Below are 25,541 nucleotides of genomic sequence, written 5' to 3'. Positions count from 1 at the left end.
CACCTGTTATGCATCAGAGAGTTGGACAATGACCAAGGAGGATAGAAGGAGAACTGATGCCTTTGAGCTGTGGTGCTGGAGAAGAGTATTGAGAGTACTGCTAGGAAAACAAACAGATTCATCCTGGAAATGGTCAAACCGGGCTGCTCCTTGGAGGCAAGGTTTCTAAGGCTCCGTTTAACATACTTTGGATATGTTGCAAGGAGGGACAGGTCCTTGGAGAGGGACATCATGCTTGGGAGGGTGGAGAGACGGCGCAGGAGAGGAAGGCCCTCTAAGAGGTGGATTGATTCAGTGACTGAGATAATTGGGATGGGAGTGTCAGAGACAGTACGATTGGCACAGGACAGAGCAGAGTTTAGGGCTGTTGTACATAGGGTCGCTATGAGTCTCAGGCGACTCGACGGCACATAACAACAACAACAACCACCATTGGTCTGTGTGCCTGTCATTGTACCAGTATTGTGCTGTTTTGGTTACTACCACTGTATAGTAGGTTTTGAGGGCAGGGAGTACTAAGCCTCACACTTTATTTTTGTTTTTCAGAAGTGCTTTGCTTATTCAGGGTCTCTTTCCTCTCCAAACAAACTTGACAATTTCCCTTTCTATATCTTTGAAAAATAAATTTGGTATCTGGGTTGGAATTGTGTTGCACATGTAGATTGCTTTTGGTTGGATTTTCATTTTCACAATATTGTGTCTTCCTGTCCATGAACAGGGTATTTTTTTTTTCTATTTCTTTAGGTCTTTTTTTTGTGTCTTGCAGACATGCTAGGTAGTTTTCTTTGTATAGGTCTTTTGTGTTTCTAGTTAGATTCATTCCAAAGCATCTCAACTTGTGGTAGGCTATTGTAAATGGCATTGCTTTCTTGACTTCCTTCTCTGAGTTCTCTTTGTTACGGTAGATGAATCCCACTGATTTTTGGATATTGATCTTGTATCCGCCACTCTATTAAATTGATATACTAGCTCTAAGAGGTTTTTTAATTGGGTTTTTCTGTGTACACTAAAATATAATCTGTGTATAGCTATAGTTTAACCATGTCTTTACCAATCTGGGTGCCTTATGTTTCCTTCTCCTGTCTAGTTGGCCTAGCAAGCACTTTCAATACCATATTGGATAGAAGTGGTGACAGTGGGCATTTTTGTCTAGTACCTGTTCACAAATAAAATGTTTCTACTTTTTATCCATTGAGAATGATGTTGGCTCTTGGTTTTGCATATATATTTTTCCCTATGTTGAGAAAATTCTTTTCTATTCCTATTTTACTGAGTTTCTTAATCAAGAAGGGATGTTGGACTTTTATTAAATGCCTTTTCTGTATCTATTGCTAGGATCATATGGTTCTTGTTATTTTCTTTGTTAATGTGATGAATTATGTTGATTGTTTTCTTATACTGAACCGTATTGTTATGAATCCCACTTGGTCAAGATGAATTTTTTTATGTGCTTTTGAATTCTATTGGTGAGAATTTTGTTAAGGATTTTTGCATCTATGTTCATGAGAAATATTGGTCTGTATTTGTTTTTGTTTGGTAATGTTTTTGCCTGGTTTTTGTATTAGGATTATGCTTGCTTCATAGAATATCTTTGAGAGTGTTCCTTCTTTTTCTGTTTTTTAAAATCATTTAAGTAGACTTAATGATGTCTTAATGTCTTCTCTAAATGTTTGGTAAAATCCAGCCATCTGGTCCAGGACTGTTTCTGTGGGGAAGTCTTTTTATGACCTGTTTAATTTCTTCTTTTGTGGTGAGTCTGTTCTAGTGTTCTATATCTGTCCCTGTCAGTCTGGATAGGACATGAGTTTCAAGGAATTTGTCCATTTCCTCTAGGTTTTCAAATTTGTCAGAGTAAAGCTCTTCATAATCTTCCAGTATTACATATTTTATTTCCTCTGGTTCTATTATGATGTCACCTCTGTCTTTCCTTAATTGAGTTATTTGTGTCTTCTTTTTTCCTTTTGTTAAGTTTGCCAATGGTTTCTCAATTTTATTGACCCTTTCAAAAGGCCGGCTCCTAGTTTTGTTGATGGTTTCAAATGTTTTTCTGTTTCTATCTCATTGATTTCAGCTCTTGTTCTTATTCTCTCCTTTTTTCTAGAGGCTGTGGAGTTACTGTTTAATTCTTTCAATATTATTTCATCTCGTCTTTTAACAGTTATGATCACTGCTTTGAAATCTTTAAGGAGTTTTGGGAGAGTTGTCCACAGAGAGTTATGCTGTTGTCCAAAGGTGACGTTTTCCTGGCAGTTTGGATCCACCAGTGTCATCTCAGGAGAAAGATGAGCATTCTTCCCCTGTGTGATCTACAGCCCTGGAAACTTGCTGCAGGGATCAGCTAGGAATCAGGGCAACAGCAATGAACTTTTTTGAGTGATGACTATACTTGGGACAAAACATTTATTTCTTGAGACTATTTTGACCCTCTCGATACCTACAGAAATGGAGCTCTGGGGGCATGTCCCTAGAGGGTTGCACCGCTAACTGAAAGGTCACCTCGCCCTGAGGGTTAGAATCACTAGTGGCCCTTGAGGAGGAAGATGTCTCCTGTGTGACTCACAGCATTGGAAACTCACTGGTGTGTCTGGTATTGGAAAGAGAGGGTGATACTTACAAAGGTGCTCCGGTAGTTCTGTGGTTAAACACTTGGCTACTAACCAAAGGATCAGCAGTTTGAACCTAGTAGTGTTCACCTTTACAACCTTGGAAGCATTTAGACCAGTTTTACTTTGTTCTAGAAAGGTCTCTATGGCTCAGAATCAACTTGATGGCATTGGACTTGATTCTTTAATGTTTGCAATTACAAAACACCAAGAAAGAGACTATGTGGTTTTAAGTGGTACTTACTGTTTTGTAGTTGAAGGAGCCCTGTTGACATGGTAGTAAAAAGCACTCTGCTACTGTATGGGAGGTCAGTGGTTAACATCCACCAACCACTCTGCAGGAGAGATGTGCCAGTCTCCCCGTGTAAAGATTACAGCCTTGGAGACCCTGGACGGCTTATTTTTCACGGGTGACTTGATTTTGGTTTTGACTATGAACTACAGTCCTTTTCCCAAAAGCAAACCTGTTTCTTTCCTCTGTTGTCAGCAGGGGGAGCTCCAGTTATAAACTCTGCATTTTCCTCTGCAGGAGTCAGATCTCTATCTTGGAGCAACACATGGATATGAGTAGTTCTTTGAAAACTATGTTCATTTGGCACAGGAGATGAGCTGCAAACCTAGCAACCTGGTGTGTGCGTGTGTGGTGTGTATGTTTGGAGAACCCACAGCAAGCTGATAATGGGGTGTGTGTGTGTGTGTGAATGACTTGCCTTGTTTATACCCATATGATTTATTCCAAGCTTAAATCTTATAAACTTGCACACAAAAGAATGTTCCAGTTGTCTCCTATACTTTCTGATTCATTTTCAAGTTTCTATTTAAAAATACTAGAACCTAATCAATTGATTAAAAGTAAATACACTTGAGGGTTCAGTATGTCTAATTCTCACAATATTTTTTATTTACTGAACATAAGAGTTCTCATTCAATTGAATGATAGAGATCTAGGAACATTAAAATGAGAGGTTTAAACTTTGATTTTAGAAACAGTGGGTAAAGGTAACTATTTCTGTAATTAGTTGTAATGAATTTTTGAGAGAAAGTTTTTTCTTCTCTGGAATCCTTACCAGGACGTTAATATGTTAATGAAACTTTTTTCATTCATTCAGGATAAGTGACAAACTGTGGTGAGTAGGCCAGCTTAGCTTCCTGTTTTTATAAATAAAGTTTTATAAACAAAATGATGTTAAAAGTCTGAATTTAAGTACCCAGGTTACCAAAACATAGGGACAACTTGTACTTGGCCTTTAATGTTAATGTTAATTTATACTCTGAACAGATTGAATGAGTCCCTACCTACAAAGTCTTCATCACAGTTACCTTCACTTGTTGCATGTGCACCTTTTAAATCATCCAAAAAATCTTTGAATATTTCTTTAAATGAAACCAGCAGCTAGTCCATTGCTACAGAGTTAGTTCTGACTTATAGTGACACTGCCAGACCCCCAAGGCTATAAATCTTTAGAGAAGAAGCCTGCCACCTCTTTGTCCCACTGAGTGGCTAATGAGTTAAAACTGCTAAACTTTTGGTTAACAGCTGGCTGTTTTAACAACTATTTTAGCCCTCATACCACTTGGAGCTCTGGCGGCCTAGTGACAAGAAACTGCACTGGAATCCCAGAGGCACAAGGTCTGAGGTGACCAGCTGCCCCGCGGGAGAAGGATGGGCAATCTCCTCTCATGCAATTAACTGCCTCTGAAAACCCACCAGAGGATCAGCTAAGGGTCACTTCCAACTCTGTGAAACACAACAACAATGACAACAACAACTTAGGAACGTTTTTCTTGACATACTGTGGAAAAGTAGAGGATCAACAAAAGAGAGAAAGACCCTCCGTAAGATGGATTGAAACAGTGGCTACCACAGTGCGCTTGAGGGTGATGCAGAATAAGGCAAAGTTCAGATCTGCTGTCCATAGGGTTGTTAGGAGTCCATTGGCTCGATGGCACCTAACAACAGCAGCGAACAAATGTAAAGCTGAACAAGAACCATAGGCGCCTGTTCTAACCTGCCTGTACATTTGACTTAAAGATATATACTGAATATCTCATAGCCTAGAGGCTGCTTGTGATTGGAACAAAGGCTACCTGTCCTCTAAGCAGAGAGCAATTGTTGTCTGTTCCCACAGCAAAAGATTTCAGGCTCCTGATTTTATGATGCTATGTGATAGCTTCTGAACCTTCAGTTTTAAACAAAAGATAAAGTCTTTCAGGATGATTACCATAAAGGCAAGGAGCATCTGATGGTGGAAACAATTAAGTGCTGTCCTACTAACTAAAAGCCTGGCCTTTCAGTCAAACCCAGGAACACCTGGGAGGAAAGACTTAGTAAGCTACTTCCCAATGGTCCCAGCCGTCAAAACTCTGCAGAGAAATTCTCCACACACCTAGGGTTGCCATACATTGAACTCATTCACATGCAACTGGTTTGAGTTAGATTTTTATTGTAAAGGTTTCATATTCTATGAATATTAATTTTAGAGCCTTGTCCAACAAGGAGCTCTGGTGACATGGTCCATAGGGAGATACACTGTCCTCTGGCTGTTCAAATCCTCCAGCAGTTCTGAGGGAGAAAGATAGACAGTCTCTTCCCATGTAATTTAGAGCCTCCGAATACCCACCGGAGGGTTAGTCGTGAGTTGGTTCCAAATCATTGTGACTGACTGACTGCTGGTCATATTCATCTTTTCTAAAATGTAATTGCTTTGTAAATTTAACACTACCTACATTTTCTCTGGAAGTGTTCTCATTAAATATGTTGTTCTATGTTGTTGTTATGTGCCGTCGAGTTGCTTGCGACTCATAGCGACCCTATGTACAACAGCCCTAAACTCTGCTCTGTCCTGTGCCAGTCGCACTGTCTCTGACACACCCATCCTGATTACCCCAGTCACCGAATCAATCCACCTCCTAGAGGGCCTTCCCCTCATGCCTGCCCTCCACCCTCCCAAGCATGATATACATCTCCAAGGACCGGTCTCTCCTTACAACATGACCAAAGTATGTCAGATGAAGCCTCAGAATACTTGTCTCTAAGGAGCAGCCCGGTTTAACCCTCTCCAGGATGAATCTGTTTGTTTTCCTAGCAGTCCATGGTACATTCAATACTCTTCTCCAGCACCACAGCTCAAAGGCATCAATTCTCCTTCTATCCTCCCTAGTCATTGTCCAACTCTCTGATGTATAACAAGTGATAGCAAAGACCATGGCCTGTATCAGATGCACCTTAGTCTCCAGAGAGACACCATTGCTCTTCAGTATTTTGGAGAGGTCCCTAACAGCATACTTTCCCGTGGCAATGCGCCTTTTAATTTCCTGGCTACTGGTGCCAAGAGTGTTGACTGTGGAGCCAAGCAAACTGAAGCTGTGAACAATCTGAATTTCTTCACCATCCATCCTGATGCTGCCAATTGGTCCAGTGGTGAGAATCTTTGTCTTCTTGACATTGAGCCTCAATCCATATTGAAGGCTGCAGTCATCTTCTTCATTTGAGACAGTAAAGACCTCAAAGGATTTTCAGTTTTGTTAGCCAAATAGACCTGGCCCTAGTTATAAATAATGTCTTAAAATTTGTTGTGCTCTACTGTTCACAACACACCCACATGCATGATAGCGTGTGAGTCACAGGATAGCCTGTTTCTGTTTTATAAATGGAGTAAACAAGGGGGTGTGTGTGTGTGTGTGTGTGTGTGTGTAACCAGTGACTCAAAATAGGTGGAAAATCAAAACAGAACTCAGGTCTTGTATTCTTATATACTCAGCATTTCCCCAATGTGGAATCAAAAGTGCTACTGGAAAACTCATGGGGTTGCTGGAATAGTAATGTTTACCATTGAGTAAAGATATCTTCCATGTGAATGCAAAGAAAAGGCAGAATTCATGTGAAAGCATGCAGAGTTAGAGTGGCCTCCAGATGGAGCTCATAAACTATAATATTCCCCGGCATCCCCCAAGAGCTTAAGAGTTGGCAAAACAAAACATTAAATGACTTTGTGTGTGTGTGTGTGTGTGTGTGTGTGTGTGTGTGTGTGTGAACTCTATGGAAAAAAATAATTGCAGGCTTTGGTGGAACCATTACAAGAAAAGAAGTGATGACCCTTTGTGAGAAAGTAAACAGATTTTCTTTGAAATCTGTGATACACAGCAATGGAAATAATGTTTTAAACCTTAAGGGGAAAGATCTCAAGTAATATATATTGTCCCAGATCACCCTCACATATTATCAGAAAGATAAGGATCTAAGCATTCCTACGTCATGTTGTTGTGTACCATCAAGTTGGAACCAACCTATACCTGACACCCTGGCCGGTTTTCAGAGGCAGTTAATCGCACATTAATTTCCCATCCTTCTCCTGTGGAGCAGCTGGTGGCCTTGAACCACATGCCTTCAAGATTGCAGAGCAGCTTCTTACCACTAGGCTCCTACATCATATACTGGTATTTATAAATGGGGGGGGGGGTGTAATGGTTTCTCCACCCCTTCACTGAGAGTATGGTGAGACAGTTAAAATACACGCCTCTAGATGAGGACGGATTGTTCTGGCTTCAGAAAATATAAGATGAATGCAGTTACTGGAGACTAGTGAACGGAGAATGTATTACTTTGAATCCATTGCAGATAAGTAGTTGGGTTCTTTTTTGAATCTGTAGAAAAGCAAATACAGTTGGCCCTTGAAGAATGTAGAGAGTTTAGGTGGACTGACCCCAAACACTATCAGAAATCTGAGACTGACTTTCGACCCTCTAAAGACAACTACTAAAGCTTTCCTTGACCCCAATGGAGTCGTTCTGCTGGATCCTATCAGGTTCTTATCAATAGTCATTGACGCTGCAGCAGTGGGTTTGGGTTGATTTTGTTGGTTAATGATTGTATTGTTTTGCTTTCTTAAGGACATTAGGGAAAAAACAAATGGAAATTTATAAAAAAATATATATTTAAATATATATTTAATAAACATATTTTGTAAATATATATATGTATATTGATATTGGTTCAGTTGTAACATATGTGCAGTAGTGATGTAAGATGTGACCAGTGGGGAAATTTGGAAGGGGATACACAAGAACTCTCTTCAACTTTTCTATAAATCTATATCTACTAAAATATTAGAAATTCATTTAAATAAAAATGTGCCCTAGTGTTTCAAGTCCAAATAAAATCGAAAGTTATAAAACTAATTACAAAAATGGCAAGTTTGAAGATGTAGTTGTGTGAACAACATGGAACTCTTTGGGAAGAAGAATAGAACATAATGGCACAGACAACTTAAAAAATCCTGTTGAAGCCTGAGGCAGCAATGGCAGTTTTCACCTGAGAGCACAAGTCTTTCTAGTAGCTGCTGCTTATATGTTCAATCTCTGGACAAGGGAGTAGTGAGTATAGAGTTATATGTAAAATCCAGTCTGGTTATAGAAATTGAGAGCTGTTAGTTTTCATTGAGACGCCTCCATCTCACTGTGTCGACCTTAGTTGTGTAGCACTGCTGTCACAAAAATACCACAGTGAATAACCTTGACAATCAGAGATTTATTTTCTCACCGTTTAGAGTGCTGGAAGTGCAAACTTAGAACACCTATTGGAGGGGGTAGTGTTTCTCTGCAGATTTAAAGGAAGGGCTTTGTCTCTTCAGCCTGTGTTTGCTGCTTGGCCCCTTGGCAATTCTCAGGTGTTTAGTAATCTGTTTTACCTCATCTCTACTTCTAGCTTGTGTTTAATCTCTATTATATCTCAAAAGAGATGGATTCAAAATACATCCTACATTAACCCTGTCTCTTTAACATAAAACAGCCCTTCCCAAATGGGATGATGACCACAGGCACAGAGGTTAGAGTTTACAGAACTTATTTTTGGGAAATACAGTTCTTTTCGATTAGATCCCTTTTCTTCCTTCCTTCTTTCCTTCCTTCCTTCCTTCCTTCCTTCCTTCCTTCCTTCCTTCCTTCCTTCCTTCCTTCCTTCCTTCCTTCCTTCCTTCCTTCCTTAAATGAACACAAATATGGATCGCTTCCAGTCAGTTTAGCCATGTAGCTGTCTTCCAGATTTTTTGGCATGGATGACTGAGCATGTCCAGGGCTACATCTATTTGCTAAACCAGATCAGTTAACATTCTGTCACTTATTTCCTGGAATTTTCTTTTTTGCCGATGCCTTCAGTGTAGCTTTAGATTCCTCCTTCATTACCCCTGATTCTCAGTCATATGCTACTTTCTAAAATGACTCAGGGTTAATTAATTCTTTTTTTGTGCAGTGATTATGTGTATTCTTTCTACCATCTTTTGATACTTCTTCCATCATCATCAGTATTTTTGCCCATAGAAACATTCAGTATTGTGAGTGAAGGCTTGAACTTTTTCTTCAATTCTTTAAGGTTTAGAAAGGCTGACCATGTTCTTCTCTTTTGTACCTGGAAATTATGCTTCTCTGTAGAAATTATTTAAATAACATCCAAAATTAAATTTTTATCTCAGTTATTAGGAAAATGCAAATAAAAATTAACATCTACATTTTAAATATTTACAAAAACAGGTACTTCATCTCAGAAAAGCACTCTAAAATATTCTGAAGAATTTTGCATAAATTCAGAAAAAAAATCAGAATATGAAAGTAACACATTCCCATTTTTTATTCATTTTGTGTGTGTGTGTGTGTGTGTGTGTGTGTGTGTGCGCGTGTGCGCGCGCGTGTACCGTCAAATCAGATCTGACTGGTACAGGAGGAGATTGTCCCTCTTTCCCCGGCATAACATCTGGTGGATTCGAACTGACATTCCCATTTTTAAAAATAAGCAAAAAAAAAAAAAGTAAGCATGTGCTGAAGAAGTATTACACTCAAAATTATAGTCAAATAATGATTTATGTAAATTTTATGTTTCTAAATGGAAAAGATAATAGTCTAGAATGCCTTACTAAAGTATTTCTAGGAAAGATTGAAGATAATTTTTTGAAAACCCATAGTCTAAATCACTCTTGACTTTTATTATTGTTATTATATTGTTTTTTCTCTTGAAATAACATTAAAATAGAACGTGAGATTTTTATTTTGTTAAAGAAAATATTTTAAAAGGTTGAGAAACTTTTAGTAATACTTTTAAATATATAAATCTGTTGACACAGTATATTTCTCAGTTTTAATGTATATCTGACAAGACTTCCTGAGAGCTGCTTTGTAACTTGGATGCTGCTGCTGCTGCTATTAATAGTGACCCTAACATTTAATGAAACTCTTGACATAACTGTCAAGCACTGTTCCAAGCACATTACATGTTTAGGTCATGTTACTGTCACAGCACATTTGTAAGATTATTAGTATCCCCAGTTAGGAGACTTACCTCATGTTAATGTCAAGTATTTGCTGTTTTTAGAACATTTGGATTTTATGAATGCTTTAGTTAAGTATTGATAAATGCTTTAGATATTTTTTTAATGTGTAATATTTGATAGTATTTTATTGAACGTTGCTCCCCCACTGTTTGTTTCAGGTTTGCAGTTTTGTGTGGCTATATGTCTGAGTTTGAGGGCTTACAAAACAAAGTCAGCTATGGACAGCGCTTCAAGGTATCTTTCTTTATATTAATAATGTTTTATTGTAACTGTTTTATTAACCAGATGTAAATCTAATGAATCAATAAATTTAGTTCTAGGGATTTATCTTTTTTAAAAAAAAATATTTAAAGGGAGAAAAGAAAATGCCGTTTTTAAATAACATCACAATAATAAGAATCAAACTACTTGGGTGATTAAAAATTATAAATCCTGATAGAGTTTATGTTATATATGAGTATCGGTTTTTTACAGATAGAGAATTGGAACTCAGGTTTTCTGGTCAGTAGCATCATAAGCGTGATGGGAAGGAATTAGCTGATATACTGTATATATCCTGATCTAGTGCAGGGTAATAGGAGCCAATCAATCTAAGGTTTAAATTTATTGTAGTAAATGAACAAAATAGTTATTTATGTATTGCTTATGAACAGATAATATATTTATGTATTATTTATGAAGTCTCTATTTATAATAACTTAATCAATAACCTCTCAGTTCAATAATTATCAGATGGATAAACAATTATTTTGACAATACCAGGGAAATGGGTTCCTCTCCCATCTGAAACTCCTCCCTCCATTACACCCTATAACTTGTCCCTTACTGTCAGCTCCTCTGAAAGTGTTAGCCAGGGTCAGGCAAACATTTTTGGACATAATTGGATTATTTCTATTTTAGAGTAACACTTTGACTTGTAGTTTTGTTACATTATAGACCTTGCTCTGGAACTCGTGAGCAATATTTCTTGATAACTAAATTATTAATAGGAATTATTTATTGGGGAAAGAGACCGCATTAGAAAAGCACCTCAGAAATTACCAGGCTTTGAGACTATAAGATCTGAAACTCAGGTTCCTCTGACTGTTTCTTTCAGGAACATCTAGATAAAGCAATCCAATATATACCTGAAGAACCCTTTTTGTATTTCCTCAATGGAAGATACTGTTATCATGTAAGTTTAATGCCTTTGTCTGTAAATCTTAATTAAATCTTGCTGATTTAATACATTTAAAGTGATATTCGTCCATTTATTGTGTCACCCTGTGTGTCCAAACTAAAAAACCAGTGTGATCAAGTTGAGTCCAATCTGTGGCAAATCCATCTATACTTTGGGGAAAATGATTAAACAGTATCAAATACGATACAGCCTTATAATTTAATATAATATGACTATTATTGTTTACCATTTATAAAATATGTTTATAACACATTTTCTATATTGTTTCTTATGTAATGTGCTGTGTGTATGCATTTCTTTTCCCTTCCTCTCTGTTGTGCTGGCAGTAGTCTCTGTCTCCCCTGGGAGCCCTCTCAGGGGCTCCACCTTTGCATGAATGTGTTGGTAGAATGTGTGGGAAAAATGTCTTCATTCACCAGCTTATTGAGCATGCATTATGTGCTTACTAAGTGGCCAGGAGATGAATAAAACATTGCCCTCCTTGTTTTCAAGGAATTTCATTTAGAAGGGGATTTAAACTATGTAAAAACAGCAGGAATAAATCTCTCTAGTCAGTGTAGGGGGGAGCTGTGATGACCTCGTGGTATGAAGCTATGCCACAATCCCAAAGGCACATGGTTCGAGCTCCACAGAAGAAAGATGGGCAGTCTCCTCCCATGAGATTAACTGCCTCTGAAAACCCACTGGAGTGTCAACTATGGGTCAGTTCCAACTCGATGGTACACAACAGCAACACAAGTCAGTCTAAGGAAGGACCTCTTGTGGCCTTGTGGTAAGAAACTGTATTGAAATCCCCAAAGTATGCAGTTCAAATGCAGCAGCTGCTCCTTGGGAGCAGGATGGACAGTTTCCTCCTGTGTTGCTTTTATTGCCAATGAAAACCTTCTGGAGGGTCACCTATGGGTCAGTTCCAACTTGAATGCATACAGCAATAGCCACAGTCAAAGACTCAGTGTTTTGCATGACGTTATTTATTTAACAAAATGTGAAACTATACCTTAAGTTGTATTGTTGTTAGATGCCGTTGAGTCAGCTCAGACCCATAACTACCCTATGTACAACAAAATGAATTCTTGCCTCATGCTCAAAAATGCTACTGCAAGTGAGCCCATTGTTACAGCTATGCTGCCAATGTATCTATCTCCTTGAGTATCTTCTTTTTCACTGACTTTCTGCAGGGACTGACCTTTCCTTGTAACATGCTGAAAGTCTATGAAATGAAGCCTCCCCAGCCTTGCTTCAAGTGAACATGCTGACTGTCCTCCTTCCAAGATCATGTTTTTGTTCTGAGTCTCCAGACTATTCAATCTTCAGTATTCTTCACCAGCACCACAAGTCAAAGGCATTATGGGTTCTTCTTCACTCTTGCTTGTGCCTTGTTCACCTGGCACATACCTATGAAGGGACTGAAAAACAAAAAAGCTCGGGTCCAGCACACTTTAGATCTCCAAGTGATAGCCTTGATTTTTAGCACTTTAAAGATGTCCTTGGCAGCTGGTTTGCCAAATGCAATACATGGCTTTATTTCTTGATGGCTGCTACCAATTGATTGTGGATCCATGTAAAATTAAATCTTTGACAACTTTATAGTCTTTTCTCCATTTATAATGATTATCCTTTATTGATCCAGTAGTAGAGATTTGTTTGTTTGTTTTCTTTTTCTTGAAGTGTAATTCTTCCTGAAGGCAATAGTCTTTAACCTTCAGCAGTAAGTGCTTTAAGTCTTGCTCCAACCATTTTTTACGTATTTTCAACAAAATTTTACTTCTGAATGATGTTGTTCTATAAGTTCCACATTTTGTCCAGTCACTTTTCTTGGGAATGTGCACAAATGTAAATGTCTTCTAGTTGGTTGAACAGGTAGTGATCTTCCAAACTTCTTGTGAGAAATGAGTGACCATTCTGTTGCAGTATCAGTGGGTATTCCATTAATTCCCAGAGCCTTGTGTTTCACGAACATATTCAGTGAAGTCTGTGCTTTTTATTTTATTGTATCAGTTCTTGATCATTTCTCCAGAAATGGTTGAACCTCAGCTAGTACTTTTTCACATGCAGTGACTCTGTGTATTTCTTCTATCTTTTTTTGATTCTTCCAACCTCATTCAATATTTTTCCCATGACAGTGAGTCAAAATTCAACACACACTCATTGTGTCTAGTCAGAGTCAATGCTGAGCTGACCTTCCACTGGATTCCCAAAGTTGTAAACTACACAGAAGGAGATTACCCATCTTTTCCCACAGGGAACTTGGAGTTGCGTTGGGTGACCAGTAAAGTTTCCTACAGGCTGCACCACCAGAACTGGAAATATTAGGAAGGACCTAAAATATTAAAGGCTCCTACTTAATAAGCTTGATCTGTTAAACCTATATAAAAACTTGCACTTAATCATTGGAGAATACACATTTTCAAACATTTATAGAATCTTTACTAAAATTGACTTTATATGAAACCATAAAGCAAGTCTTAATGTAAGAAAATTCATATCATATAAACCTTGTTTTATGGCCAGAGGCAATCAAACTATACATGTTTAAATGTGGTGTTTAAAAAGCCCTTAAAATTAGAAGTTCTAAGAAACAAATTGCTTGAAGAAAGTGTGGAGGACTTGAAGCATATACAGAAGATTAAGACCATAATTTTCAATATGAATTATATCTGAACATTAAAAAACCAAAAATCTTTGCCAATTATACCAATAGCAACATTATGATTGATGAATAAAAGATTAAAGCTGTCAAGGATTTCATTTTATTTGCATCCACAATCAACATCTATGGTAACAGCAGTCAATAAATCAAAATATATGTTGTATTGGGAAAATCTGCTGTCAAGGATTTTCACTCTTCTAAGTGCTAAAGAGTGATGACGTCCGTTTAGAATACACCTGATCCAAGCCATGATATTTTCAATTGCTTTCTGCAAGTTGGAACATGAGTAAGGAAGATTGAAGAAGAAGACATGCCTTTGATTTGTGGTGTTGATGAAGAATACTGAATGTCCCATGGACTGCTAAGAGAGCAAACAAATCTGTCTTTGAGGAAGTACAACCAGGACTCTCCTTAGAGGCAAGGATGGTGAAACTTCATCTCACGTACTCTGGGCCTGTTGTCAGATGGGATAAATAGTTGGAGAAAGCTGTTGCAACTGGGAAAGAAAAGGGGTCAGAAAAAGAGAGGATGACCCTCAATAAGATGGAATGGCACAGTAGCTGTAACAATGGGCTTAGGTAGGCATGGCAGAGATGGGTGAGGATGGTGCAGAGTAGGCCAGGATTCCAATCTATTGCTCATCGGGTCACTGTGATTTAGATTGTTGTTAAGTGCCATAGAATCACAGGCAACTCGTAGTGGCCCTATGAACAGAAGTCCTGGACATCTCCTATATAACTTTCGTCCTTTCTCCAAGTTCATAGGGTTTTCAGAGGCAAAATATTATGTAAGTGGATGTCACTCCTGCTTCCAAGCTTGTTTTAGTTTTAATCGCGGAGCTCCACAAAATACTGTCCACCATGGGTAACCATTCTTGCATTTGACTCATCAGTGCCACAGTGTTCAGCTTCACAGCAACCACGAGTTACCTCTGTACAACAAGTGAACATACCCGGTTACACGACCTAGAAGAATGTTTCACCAGAAACAATTAAAGGCAGGCCTGAGGGCCATGGGGTAGAGTCACCCACCTTTGTCTTGGGAGCATGACTTTGTGTCCACTAGACCCACTGCTCTCTCTCTTTCTCTCTCTCTCCGCTGTTGTTGTTGTTAAGTGTCATCAAGTCGTAGGTGACTCATAGCGACCCTTTGAATGAAAGTCCTGGATACCTGTATAACTTTTGTCCTGTGGTTTATAGTCAACTCAAAAGCACCTAACAGCAACAATCTGATAAAATTTTTAAATAGAAGTATGAGGTCTTCAAGGCTATGGAATAATAGGAATTCTTACATTGTTGGTGAGAACATTATTTTCAAAATGGAAACCACCCTGGACTTTGAGTTTGATTATTTGTCCACATTCTGATCCAGCCGCACTGTGATGAACCTAGATGAATTCTCATCAGTATGCCCCAGAGGCGTGAATAAGGTTTTTTACAGCTGCCCGATTCCTGAGAGAAAACATATGAAAAAGACTTTTTGTCCATTGTCACAAGTGAGTAGAAAATGTGGGCATATATTTAAACGATGGCAAAATCCAGTTATTAAAAATTCCTTAGCTTCAGTTACACTATTACATCACACGGATGAAATCTTAAAAACTTAATACTAAGGTTTTTTGGTTTTTTAAAAAAAAATACCAAAACCCGACGAAACTAAAGCAACAAACAAAAACTATGTCATAGACATGAAACTAAGTATAGTGAGTAAAATTATATAGAAAAGCAAAGGGAAAAATGCAAAACAAAAACAAACCACAAACCAAAGATGAAAATAATGACTACTTGAAAATCCAGAAGATGAAGCTGGGAAGGAAGGTGCCGGGTGGGGTTGGATGAAGGAAGCTTCAGTTGCTCAGAAAGGTTTCCTTTGTGAACCAGTTTAATCTTTAAAAAGAAATATCTAATGAAATGAATTGAGAAATTGTGCTACATTTACACAGTGAAATACTATGCAACCTTCAGGAGCCATGATTTTGTTAATTACTACCTAACATGAGAGGGACTGGAGAGCATTATGCTGAATAAACTCACTCAGTTTCGTAAACAAAAATACTGTATAAGACGGTTATTGTAGAATGAGTATGAGGATCCAAGGGAGGGTGGGGGCTGAATCATATGGTCACACAATTTGAAGAGTGGAAGGAGGGATGGGTAAATGAAAGGGAAAAGATCTGGTAGGAAAACAAAAGGGGGGGGAAGAAATATCTAATGTCTATATTTGAAGAAAATGGGAAAAAAATCTTAAAATATATTTTTAAAAATGTAAATTAAGTTTCACTTCAGTGTTAATTGATAAGAGGATGATCTGTAGTTGTATATTCTGTACCTCTGCAGACTCCGTGGTCTGAGGACCCTTGTTTATTTATGAAGTGCGGCCCTGTGGGGCACACACCATGTGTGCAGCACAGAACAAGCAGGAAGAGAGCGAAGCTCGGGCCTGGTGGCTGTCACAACCCCACACAACAATTAGGACTTCGCGGTTGTCTCAGGCAGAGTTAACCAATCTGATGCACAAATCACATTGCATTGTTCCCCATCCAGCTACATTTTCTCCAATTGAAAACAAATGTTAATAATGAGTTTTTAAAATTGTTTTTGAAATAGTGCTTCTGGAGTTGATTTTTTTGTATTTTTACAATGAATAAAGGAAAAATACTACAACATATTGATACTATTAAAACGCATCTATATACATATGTATGAGCTCTGGTGGCCTAGTGGCAAGAAGCTGCACTGCAATCCTGAAGGAACATGGTTTGAGATCTCCACAGGAGAAGGATGAGCAGTCTCCTCCTGTGCAATTAACTGCCTCTGAAAACCAGTCAGGGGGCCAGCTATGGGTCAGTTCTGACTCGATGGTACACAGTAACAACAACAAAATATGCTTATGTATGATGAAAGTACTATCATATCTATACACATAAATGTGTATGTGCATGTGTTGTTAGGTGCTATCAAGCTGAGTACAACTCACAGCGACCCTGTAAATAACAGAGCTGATTCCTGTACTATCCTGTCCATTCTCACCATCTCTGATATACTTGAGTCTCTTGCTGCAGTCACTGTGTTATCCATCTCTTTGAGGATCTTCCTCTTTTTCTCTGACACTCCCAGCCTTCCTCTCTTTCTTTGACCCACCATGCTTCCATGCATGGCATCCCTTTCCGTAGGAGTGGCCTCTCCTAACAATATGTCCAAAGTATTAGAGATGAAGTTTTGCCCACCCCTCCACCCAATTCACTCTTCTCTTTGAAACGTAAAATTCTTTCATTGTTATACAATTGCTCCCCCAAGTCCACTCCACTATGCAGCCTTCGTTCTGGACTCCTGTCGTGACCCTCTACTTTTCTAAGCATGTCTTTTTCTTAAGGTCGCTCTGTGATAATGTGCTCAAAAATATATAAGAGGAAATGTCACCATCCTTGGGGTCTAAGGAGTGTTCTGGACGGACTTCGTTTAAGACATATTTGTTCTTTTGACAGTTCATTCTGTTCACGTAACCAATACCATAATTCAAAGGCATCAGCTCTTCAGTCTTCCTTATTCATTGTCCAGCTTCTGTATATATATGAATCCTTGGAAAGTAGTTTGGTATCTGTTATCTACTGTTCCTATAATAAAGATCCCACCATTGGATGGCTTTAACTAACAAATATTTATTCTCTTAGAGTTTTGGAGAGCCAAAGTCCAAATTTGGGGGGTGCCAGCTCTAACAGAAGGCCCTCTTTCCCTTGGTTTTGAGACAGGGTCCTTCTTTCAGCATTTGTCAGCCCTGCATTCCTTGGAGACCTCCACATGTTTGGCATTCTGTGGTGTCAGAGAGCTCCATCAGGCAGAGGCCTAGATCCAAAAAGGCAACTTGCACTCCTGGTGGTATTCCAGGTGGTACTGAGTCCCCTCCCACCACCCCAGGCTCCTTTTAGATCTCTAGTGAGATTAAAAGTATTGCAGTCGTGCTCTAGGGGAACGTCCCTGCCTCCTGATTAGGACTGTCATTCCGTTTAGGGAGTGTTGCCTTCTACTCTTTATCTTTCTACAGCTATTTGGTTTAACAGATCGTGGTTAACATAATTTCCACATTATATCATGTAGAGGTGTTTGCAGGGAATACAGCTCAACCCATGACATATGACTTGGGTCATGTGCAGGTGACTTTAAAGAAGTCCTTCACAGCAGATTTGTCCAGTTCGATAACACCATTTGACTTCTTGACTGTCACTTCCATTGGTATTGAGTTTGGATCCAAGAAAAATGAAATTATTGATAACGTCAGTCTTTTCTTCATTAAGTGTGCTATTTATTAGTTTGGTTATAGGGATTTTTGTTTTCTGAGGTGTATGTATCTCAGCTCAAATAAGAAAAAAATTTTCCTTTGTATTTGCAGGTTTCAAAACTCAGCTGGATTGAGAAAAAAATGGCTGCTACTCTATTTGGAAAAATACCTTCCTCAACTGTCGAAGAAGCTTTGAACAATTTCCTTAAGGTATGTTTTGCATATCCATTATTTTAGTGTCAAACTGACTGCCATCCGCACCAGCCCCTTTACCCTTGTAGCCGGGGAAATTTTTCTCTTATTCACATGTAGATCTGTGAGTGGAGCCCCAGATTTTATTCTCACTTTAGAGTTCTGTTTAAACATTTTAGGATAGGAATTATATTTTATATTGAAACTAATTAGAATAGCCAGTTATACATAGCAAACTGCATTTTTAAAAATTTTTATTTTATGTCAGTTTGCATACAAAATTCATATACATTGTGTTTCACACTTTCCTTCATTCACATTGTGTTTCATATGATCATTCTCATACATTGTGTTTTATAAAATTAATCACCGTTGAACTATGACCACCATTACCCCTTCTTTCCCATTTAATTTATCCTGTCTCCTGACCCCATGATTTCCCCCTGCCCATTCTTACATCTCTGCTTCCACCTCTTACCACCTTGAACTTCCATACACAAACTGAAATCTGTACACCAGTGTTCATAGCACCATTATTCACAATCGCAAGAACATAGAAACAGCTCAAAGTCCTACCACAATTGAATGGATTGAGAAATTGTGGCACATTCACACAATGAAATGCTATGCAGCACTCAGGAGCAATGATTTTTAAAAAAAATACTACATAAGATGCACATGTAAGCATGAAACAATTACTATTTCTGTGAAAGTCTATCCTGTTATGATTTCTTATTTCTTAGAAAAATATATATTACTACCAATTCTACCTTTGCATATTCAAAAGTTACTTTCAATGAAGTTTTTAAAATGTGAAATAAAATACTACATAACTTGGGAGGGTCTGGAGAGCTTTATTCTGAGTGAACTTACACAGTCTCATAAGGATAAATACTGCATACGATCATTATTGTACAAATAGAAGGGTAACGCGTAAAATGTGGATAAAAGTTCAAAACTGGGAGGAGAGGGGGGCAAGATTGCTGAGGATGGGGAAATCACAGAAACACAGAGTTTGGTGTGTGGAGCAAGGTGGGTGAAAGAATTTAGATCCAGTGGGGACCTGAAAAGATGGTGCATAGATCAATGGTGATTGAGTTTAGAAAAGGCAATACAAGGGAATGATTGTAAGAAATACAATGTACATGAATAAATGAATACAATGTATACAGATTCTGTATGCAAACCAATATGCAATTTAAAAGAAAACAAACTCAGCAACCTCAGTGAAGGCTCTAGCCACCCCAGCCCTCACTATCACACTCTAAGGATAGCTTTCCAACTCATGAATCCATAAAAAAGCACTACCCTTATTGTTATATTTGGTCCCAAATATTCTTCAGATATCCTTGAATAGCCTAATATAATGTTGTTAGGTGACAATGAGTTAGCTCTGAGTATGCTCTCCCATATGAAACATAATGAAGCTTGCCTGGCCCTAGGTCATCTTCTTGATAGTTGTTATGTTCAAGTCTTTGTTGCTACCATTGTGTCTTATTCCGAGTTTCTTCCATCCTAGGAGGCTTGTCTTCCACATTGTCAAACATGTTTTATTGTGTCTGTAAAACTTTCATTGGTTGTCTTAATCTAGAAGCCTCACTGAAGCCAATATACTGTGGGTGTTCCTGCTGACATTTAAAATACCAGTGACATAGCTGCCAGCCTCCTGTTGTGCTTGGGTGCCATGGAGACAGTTCTTACTCATAAAAACCATATTTATAGTAGAGTGAACCTTGTCTGATCCTTCATCATCTTCAGCATTTCTGCTGTGCTTAAGCTTATTATTCAAGTCACTGTATCTATCCATCTCTTTGAGGACTCTTTTTTAAATTCTTCTTTTTTAAAATTTTTATTATTCTAACTAGTTTATTTACAAAATTCGAATACATTGTTTTCCAGAACAGAGTCTTCCAACTTCCCCTCACCCTTTCACCCATCAGATTGTACAACCCCATGATTAATCCCCCCGCCCCCTGCACAACCTCATCCCTCTGCTTCCACCCTTCCCCTCCCTTGGATCCTTACACTCATTCTATAATAATGGTTTTATGCAGTATTTGTCCTTATGGAACTGAGTTAGTTCACCCAGCATAATGCTATCCAGTCCATTCCAAATTAGGTAATAATTTACAAAATCATTCCTCCTGCGTGCTTTGTAGTATTCCATTGTGTGAATGCACCATAATTTCTCAATCCATTCATTTGTGGTTGGACATTTGAGCTGTTTCCATGTTCTTGCAATGGTGAATAATGCTGCTATGAACATTGGTGTACAAATCTCAGTTTGTGACTTAGTTCTCATTTTTTCAGGGTATATTCCCAGAAATGGAATAGCTGGGTCTTAGGAATTTCTATGTTCAGCTTTTTGAGGATGCGCCAAACTGCCTTCCAAAATGATCACACCATTTTACAATCCCACCAAAAATGTACAAGAGTTCCTTTCTCGTCACATCCTCTCCAACATCTATTACTTGCTGCCCTGTGAAACTTTACTACTCTTATTAGAGTGAGATGGTACCTCATTGTGGTTTTGATTTGCATCTCTCTTATTTCCAGTGATTTGGAGCATTTCTTAAAGTGTCTGTTTGCCATTCAAGTAACTTCTTCTATGAAAACTCTTGCCATACCTTTTGTCCATTTTGTAATTTGATTATCAGTCTTTTTCTTGTGGAGCCTCAATGAGATCCTTGATGTCAGATTTTCCCAGTGCAATACATCATTTGATCTCTTCCTTGATGGCAGATTTGCCCAGTGCAGTATCTCTTAACTACTGCTTGCAGGGGTGTTGCTTGTGAATTCAAGTAAAATTAAATCACTGACAGTTTCTGGTTTTCTTCTCCATTTATTAGTGGTGATGTTATTGATCTAGTTGTGACAATTTTTGTTTTCTTTATATTGAGGTGGAATCATACTGAAAGCTTTAGTCTTTGATCTTCATCAGTATGTACTTCAGGTCCTCTTAACTTTCCACTAGCCAAATTGTGTCATCTACATAGTAGAACCTTCATGCAAACCCAATTCTGTAATCTTCTTCATATAGTCTAGCTTCTTGGATTTTTTTTTTAACACACATGTATTTGGATACAACCCAGATACACACCTTTCTTAATTTTAAAGCATTCTGTATCTCTTAGTTAATGTACAAATGGCTGTTTCTTGGTGTTTGCACCAGTCTTCATGAGTGCAATGAAGTGTTCAGAGATTTCCCTTCTCACTGTCGTCCATGACTTGCTATGATCTGCACAGTGGAATGTTTTTGTGTAGTCAATAAAACATAAGTGAAGAATTTTCTGGTATTCTCTCCAAGATACATATGACATCATCATATACCTTATCTCATGATCTTTTATGAGTCTAGGTTGAATTTCTAGAAATTTCTTCTTAATATACTCTACTAGCCCTTTTTAAATAATCTTCAGAAAATTTTACTTGCCTGTAGTATTTGTAATATTCCTTGATAATTCCCATGTTCTACTGCATCTCTTTTCTTTGGAAAGGACCCATGTAGGGATCCTTTTCATTCATTTGCCCAAGTAGCTGTCTTCCAGATTGTTTCGCTTAGATGAGTGAGCATGCCGTGGACTGTGTCTATTTGTGGAAACATTTCAATTGGCATTCTATCAATTTCTTATTTTTTTTTTGCCAGTGCCTTAGACTTTTTTCTTCAGTACCTATAGTTCTTGATCACATGCTACTTCTGAAATGGTTCTGTATCAGCCAATTCTTTCTGGTACAGTGACACCAAGTATTAGTTCTGTCTTCTTTTATGCTTCCCATGTAATTCAATATTTCGCCCATAGAATCCTTCAGTACTGGAACTAAAAAGCAAAACTAGCTAGCTGCTTCTGAACTAATGGATGCTTCAAAACCCTGTTGATATCAGTGCAGCATGGTTTAAAATCGTGCTAGAGAATGAATACCTTAAGTCCCAAGGCACCTGGAACATGACTGAGGAAGAGCTACCTCATCAAAGGTAGAGTAAAGCTTCCAGCCAATGAAGGGCCTTCATCTGCTGATGTTGCATGATTTGATGTTCTTTGCCCAGAACGACAAATTGATGAGGAATAGTTCTACAGCCATCACTATCAGAGAAGTAGAGAAGGGGTGAACCAAACACCTGCTGAAACTTTTAAGTATCTTATTGCTCTGTAAGCTGTATGACCATACTGTTGTTGTTGTTGTTATGTGCGGTTGAGTCATTTGTGACTCATAGCGACCCTATGTACAACAGCCCTAAACTCTGCTCTATCCTGTGCCAATTGCACTGCCTCTGACACACCCATCCCGAGTGCCTCAGTCACTGAATCAATCCACCTCATAGAGGGTCTTCTCCTCCTGCGCTGTCCCTCCAACCTCCCAGGCATGATGTCCCTCTCCAAGGACCTGTCCCTCCTTACAAAATGTCCAAAGTATGTCAGACGAAGCCCCAGAATCCTTGCCTCTAAGGAGTAGCTCCAAGGGTTTAACCCTCTGCAGGATGAATCTGTTTGTTTTCTTGGCAGTCCAGGGTACATTCAATACTCTTCTCCAGCACCACAGCTCAAAGGCATCAATTCTCCTTCTATCCTCCCTAGTCATTGTCCAACTCTCTGATGCATAAAAAATGATTTCAAAGACCATGGCCTCTATCAGATGCACCTTAGTCTCCAGAGACACACCATTGTTCTTGAGTACTTTAGAGAGGTCCCTGACAGCAGACTTGCCCATCACGATACGTTTTTTTTATTTCCTGGCTGCGGGTGCCAAGAGTGTTGACTGTGGAGCCGAGCAAATTGGAGCTGTGACCAATCTCAATCTCTTCGTCATCCATCCTGATGCTGCAAATTGGTCCAGTTGTGAGAATCTTTGTCTTCTTGACATTGAGCCTCAGTCCATAGTGAAGGCTGCAGTCCTTGACCCTCTGCAGTAAGTGCATGAGGTCCTCCTCAGTTTCAGCAAGCAGGGTTGTGTCATCTGCATAATGCAGATTGCTAATAGATCTTCCACCAATCCTGATGCCACACTTCTCGTCATAGAGCCCAGCCTCTCAGATAATCTGCTCTGCATACAGGTTGGAAAGGTATGCAGATAGGATACATCCCTGGTGTACACCCTTCCCAATTTTGAACCATGCAGTGTTACCCTGCTCTGTTCTGATGACTGCCTCTCGGTCAAAGTATAGGTTTCACATTAGCACGATTAAATGTTCTGGGATTCCCATTCTTCTCAAAGTCAGCCACAGTTTGTTATGATCCACACAGTCAAACGCCTTGGCATAATCAATCAAACACAGATGTACATTCTTCTGGTATTCCCTGGTTTCTGCTAAGATCCCTCTAACATCAGCTACAATATCCTTAGTACCACGACTCCTTCTAAACCCAGCCATACTAGTCAACTTTATTTTAAAGGGTAAATTAAAGAACTCTCTCTGGATGTGGCAAGATGGGAACTCTTATACATTGTTGGTGGGATTGTAAAATGATATAACCATTCTAGAAGGCAGTTTGGTCCTTCCTCAAAATGCTGAACATAGAAATTCCATATGACCCAGCTATTCCATTGTTCAGAATATACCCCAAGAAAATGAGAACTGAGGATCAAATGGAGACTTACACACCAATGTTCATAGCAGCATTATTCACCATCACATGAACATGGAAACAGTTCAGATGTCTAACCAGAATCAAATAGATTGAGAAGTTGTGGTACATTCATGCAATGGAATACTACGCAGCACACAGGAGCAATGATTTTGTAAATTACTGCCTAACGTGAGAGTGACTGGAGAGCATTATGCTGAGTGAACTAACTCAGTCCCACAAGAACAAATACTGTGTAAAAGCATTATTGTAGAGTGAGTATAAGGATCCAAGAGGAGGAGGAGGGTGGTAGCAGGAAGGGTGAGGATGGGCAGGTGGTAGGTTGTTAATCATAGAGTTGCACAATTTGATGAGTAGAGGGGATGAAGGACATGGGAAGGATCTTTTGTAAAAAACAGTGTATTCAAAATTTGTAAATGAATCAGTATGAAATTTAAAAATAAAATCAAAACTCTCTCTGTAACTAAAAGTTACTTTAACTGATAAAAGCAAATGGAAACCAGCTAGACTAAATTCTTGGGGAAATCTGAATGATAATATTTTATTCATTGAAAGATGTTGTTTTCTTTTGTTGTCATTATTGTCATTTAAAAATTATCCTGTTGTTCTCTCTCTCTTTTTTATAATCCTGTTATTCTCTTATATATTTACATTAAAATCAGACTGAAGAGCTCAACCCTGGTTATTCCAAATCCAATTATGCGTACTTGGCAAAGGTAAGGAAGAACACTGTTTTATGATTCTTTTTAATCTGTTGACTTGCAATTGTGATTACCTTTAATATTACTCATCTTTCTGTTCCAGTGTTATTTGGATCTTGAGCAAAAGCAGAATGCTTTGAAGTTCTGTAATATAGCTTTGTCAATTCCTTCTGTTACGAATGAGGTAAGTTCCTACAGTGATGGTGTGTACCCATTAGTGTAATGTTACTGTTCCAAGCTCTAAGTATAAGCAACTAGAAATTAGAAAAACCTAACGCTTTATTTTATACTAAATCACTTTTTACTTGGAGTGTCCATGTCCTGTGAAGAGGTCCTTGGGTGGTGCCAATTGTTAAGGGCTCAACTATTAGTCTAAAGGTTGGCAGTTCAAAACTGCCAATAGTCACCTTGTAAGACATGTCGAGCAGTCTCCTTCTGAAAGGTCACAGTCTTGAAAACCTCATGGAGCAGCAGTCCACTCCGCCCACATAGGGTGACCGTGAATCCAAATGATCCCAACAGCAACATAAGAGTCCAATAAGAATGTGAGAATTAAGATGGCTGAAGTTGCAGTATCTCCTTAGGATGACAAGCCACCAGGACAACCTTTGTATTCCTAAGAGGCTAGCAAATCAAGGACCAGAAGTTCAAACACATCCCAACACTTGCCATTGGCTGTTACAACACAGGAAATGGGGCAGTGTGATACTGGGGAGCTAGAGGGTGAACTTCTATAGGGTGCAGACAAGATAGCTTTGAGCAGAGAGAGTGTACAAGGGGTTGGCACCATCAGTCCCAACTCACATTAGCATATGAGTTGTCATGAAGAGTTTTAGAAATATATATTAACTTTTTCTTATCCTTTACATATCTACAACTAATAAAAAATGGTTGTAAATATGACGTTACATTGCCTCAAGCCTTTTTGGCACATGGAAGTCCATTCACCCAGCTGGGAAACAGGAGTCTGGCACCTTCTCCTTCAGTACTCCTAATGTAGACCATCCACCCCGCAACCAGGAGCTCTGAATTTGTCACG

At 38.6% G+C, this 25,541-nt stretch overlaps 1 protein-coding gene across 1 annotated transcript in view; it reads left to right on the top strand.

Annotated features, from left to right (window-relative positions):
• The window catches only part of RMDN2 (regulator of microtubule dynamics 2), a 101,076-nt gene that overhangs the window by 64,402 nt on the left and 11,133 nt on the right, over nt 1-25,541 (top strand). The window contains exons 5-9 of the mRNA XM_006882389.1: nt 10,081-10,156; nt 11,019-11,096; nt 18,139-18,237; nt 24,464-24,517; nt 24,606-24,686. Of these exons, the coding sequence (XP_006882451.1) occupies nt 10,081-10,156; nt 11,019-11,096; nt 18,139-18,237; nt 24,464-24,517; nt 24,606-24,686 (388 nt within the window). The remainder of the gene's footprint in view (nt 1-10,080; nt 10,157-11,018; nt 11,097-18,138; nt 18,238-24,463; nt 24,518-24,605; nt 24,687-25,541) is intronic.

The sequence above is a fragment of the Elephantulus edwardii genome, unplaced genomic scaffold (assembly GCF_000299155.1).
Source record: "Elephantulus edwardii isolate Elephantulus edwardi_28Jun2011 unplaced genomic scaffold, EleEdw1.0 scaffold00019, whole genome shotgun sequence".
Taxonomy (NCBI): domain Eukaryota; kingdom Metazoa; phylum Chordata; class Mammalia; order Macroscelidea; family Macroscelididae; genus Elephantulus; species Elephantulus edwardii.
The sequence above is the reverse complement of the archived record's forward strand: the minus strand, read 5'-3'. Positions and strand labels throughout refer to the sequence as shown.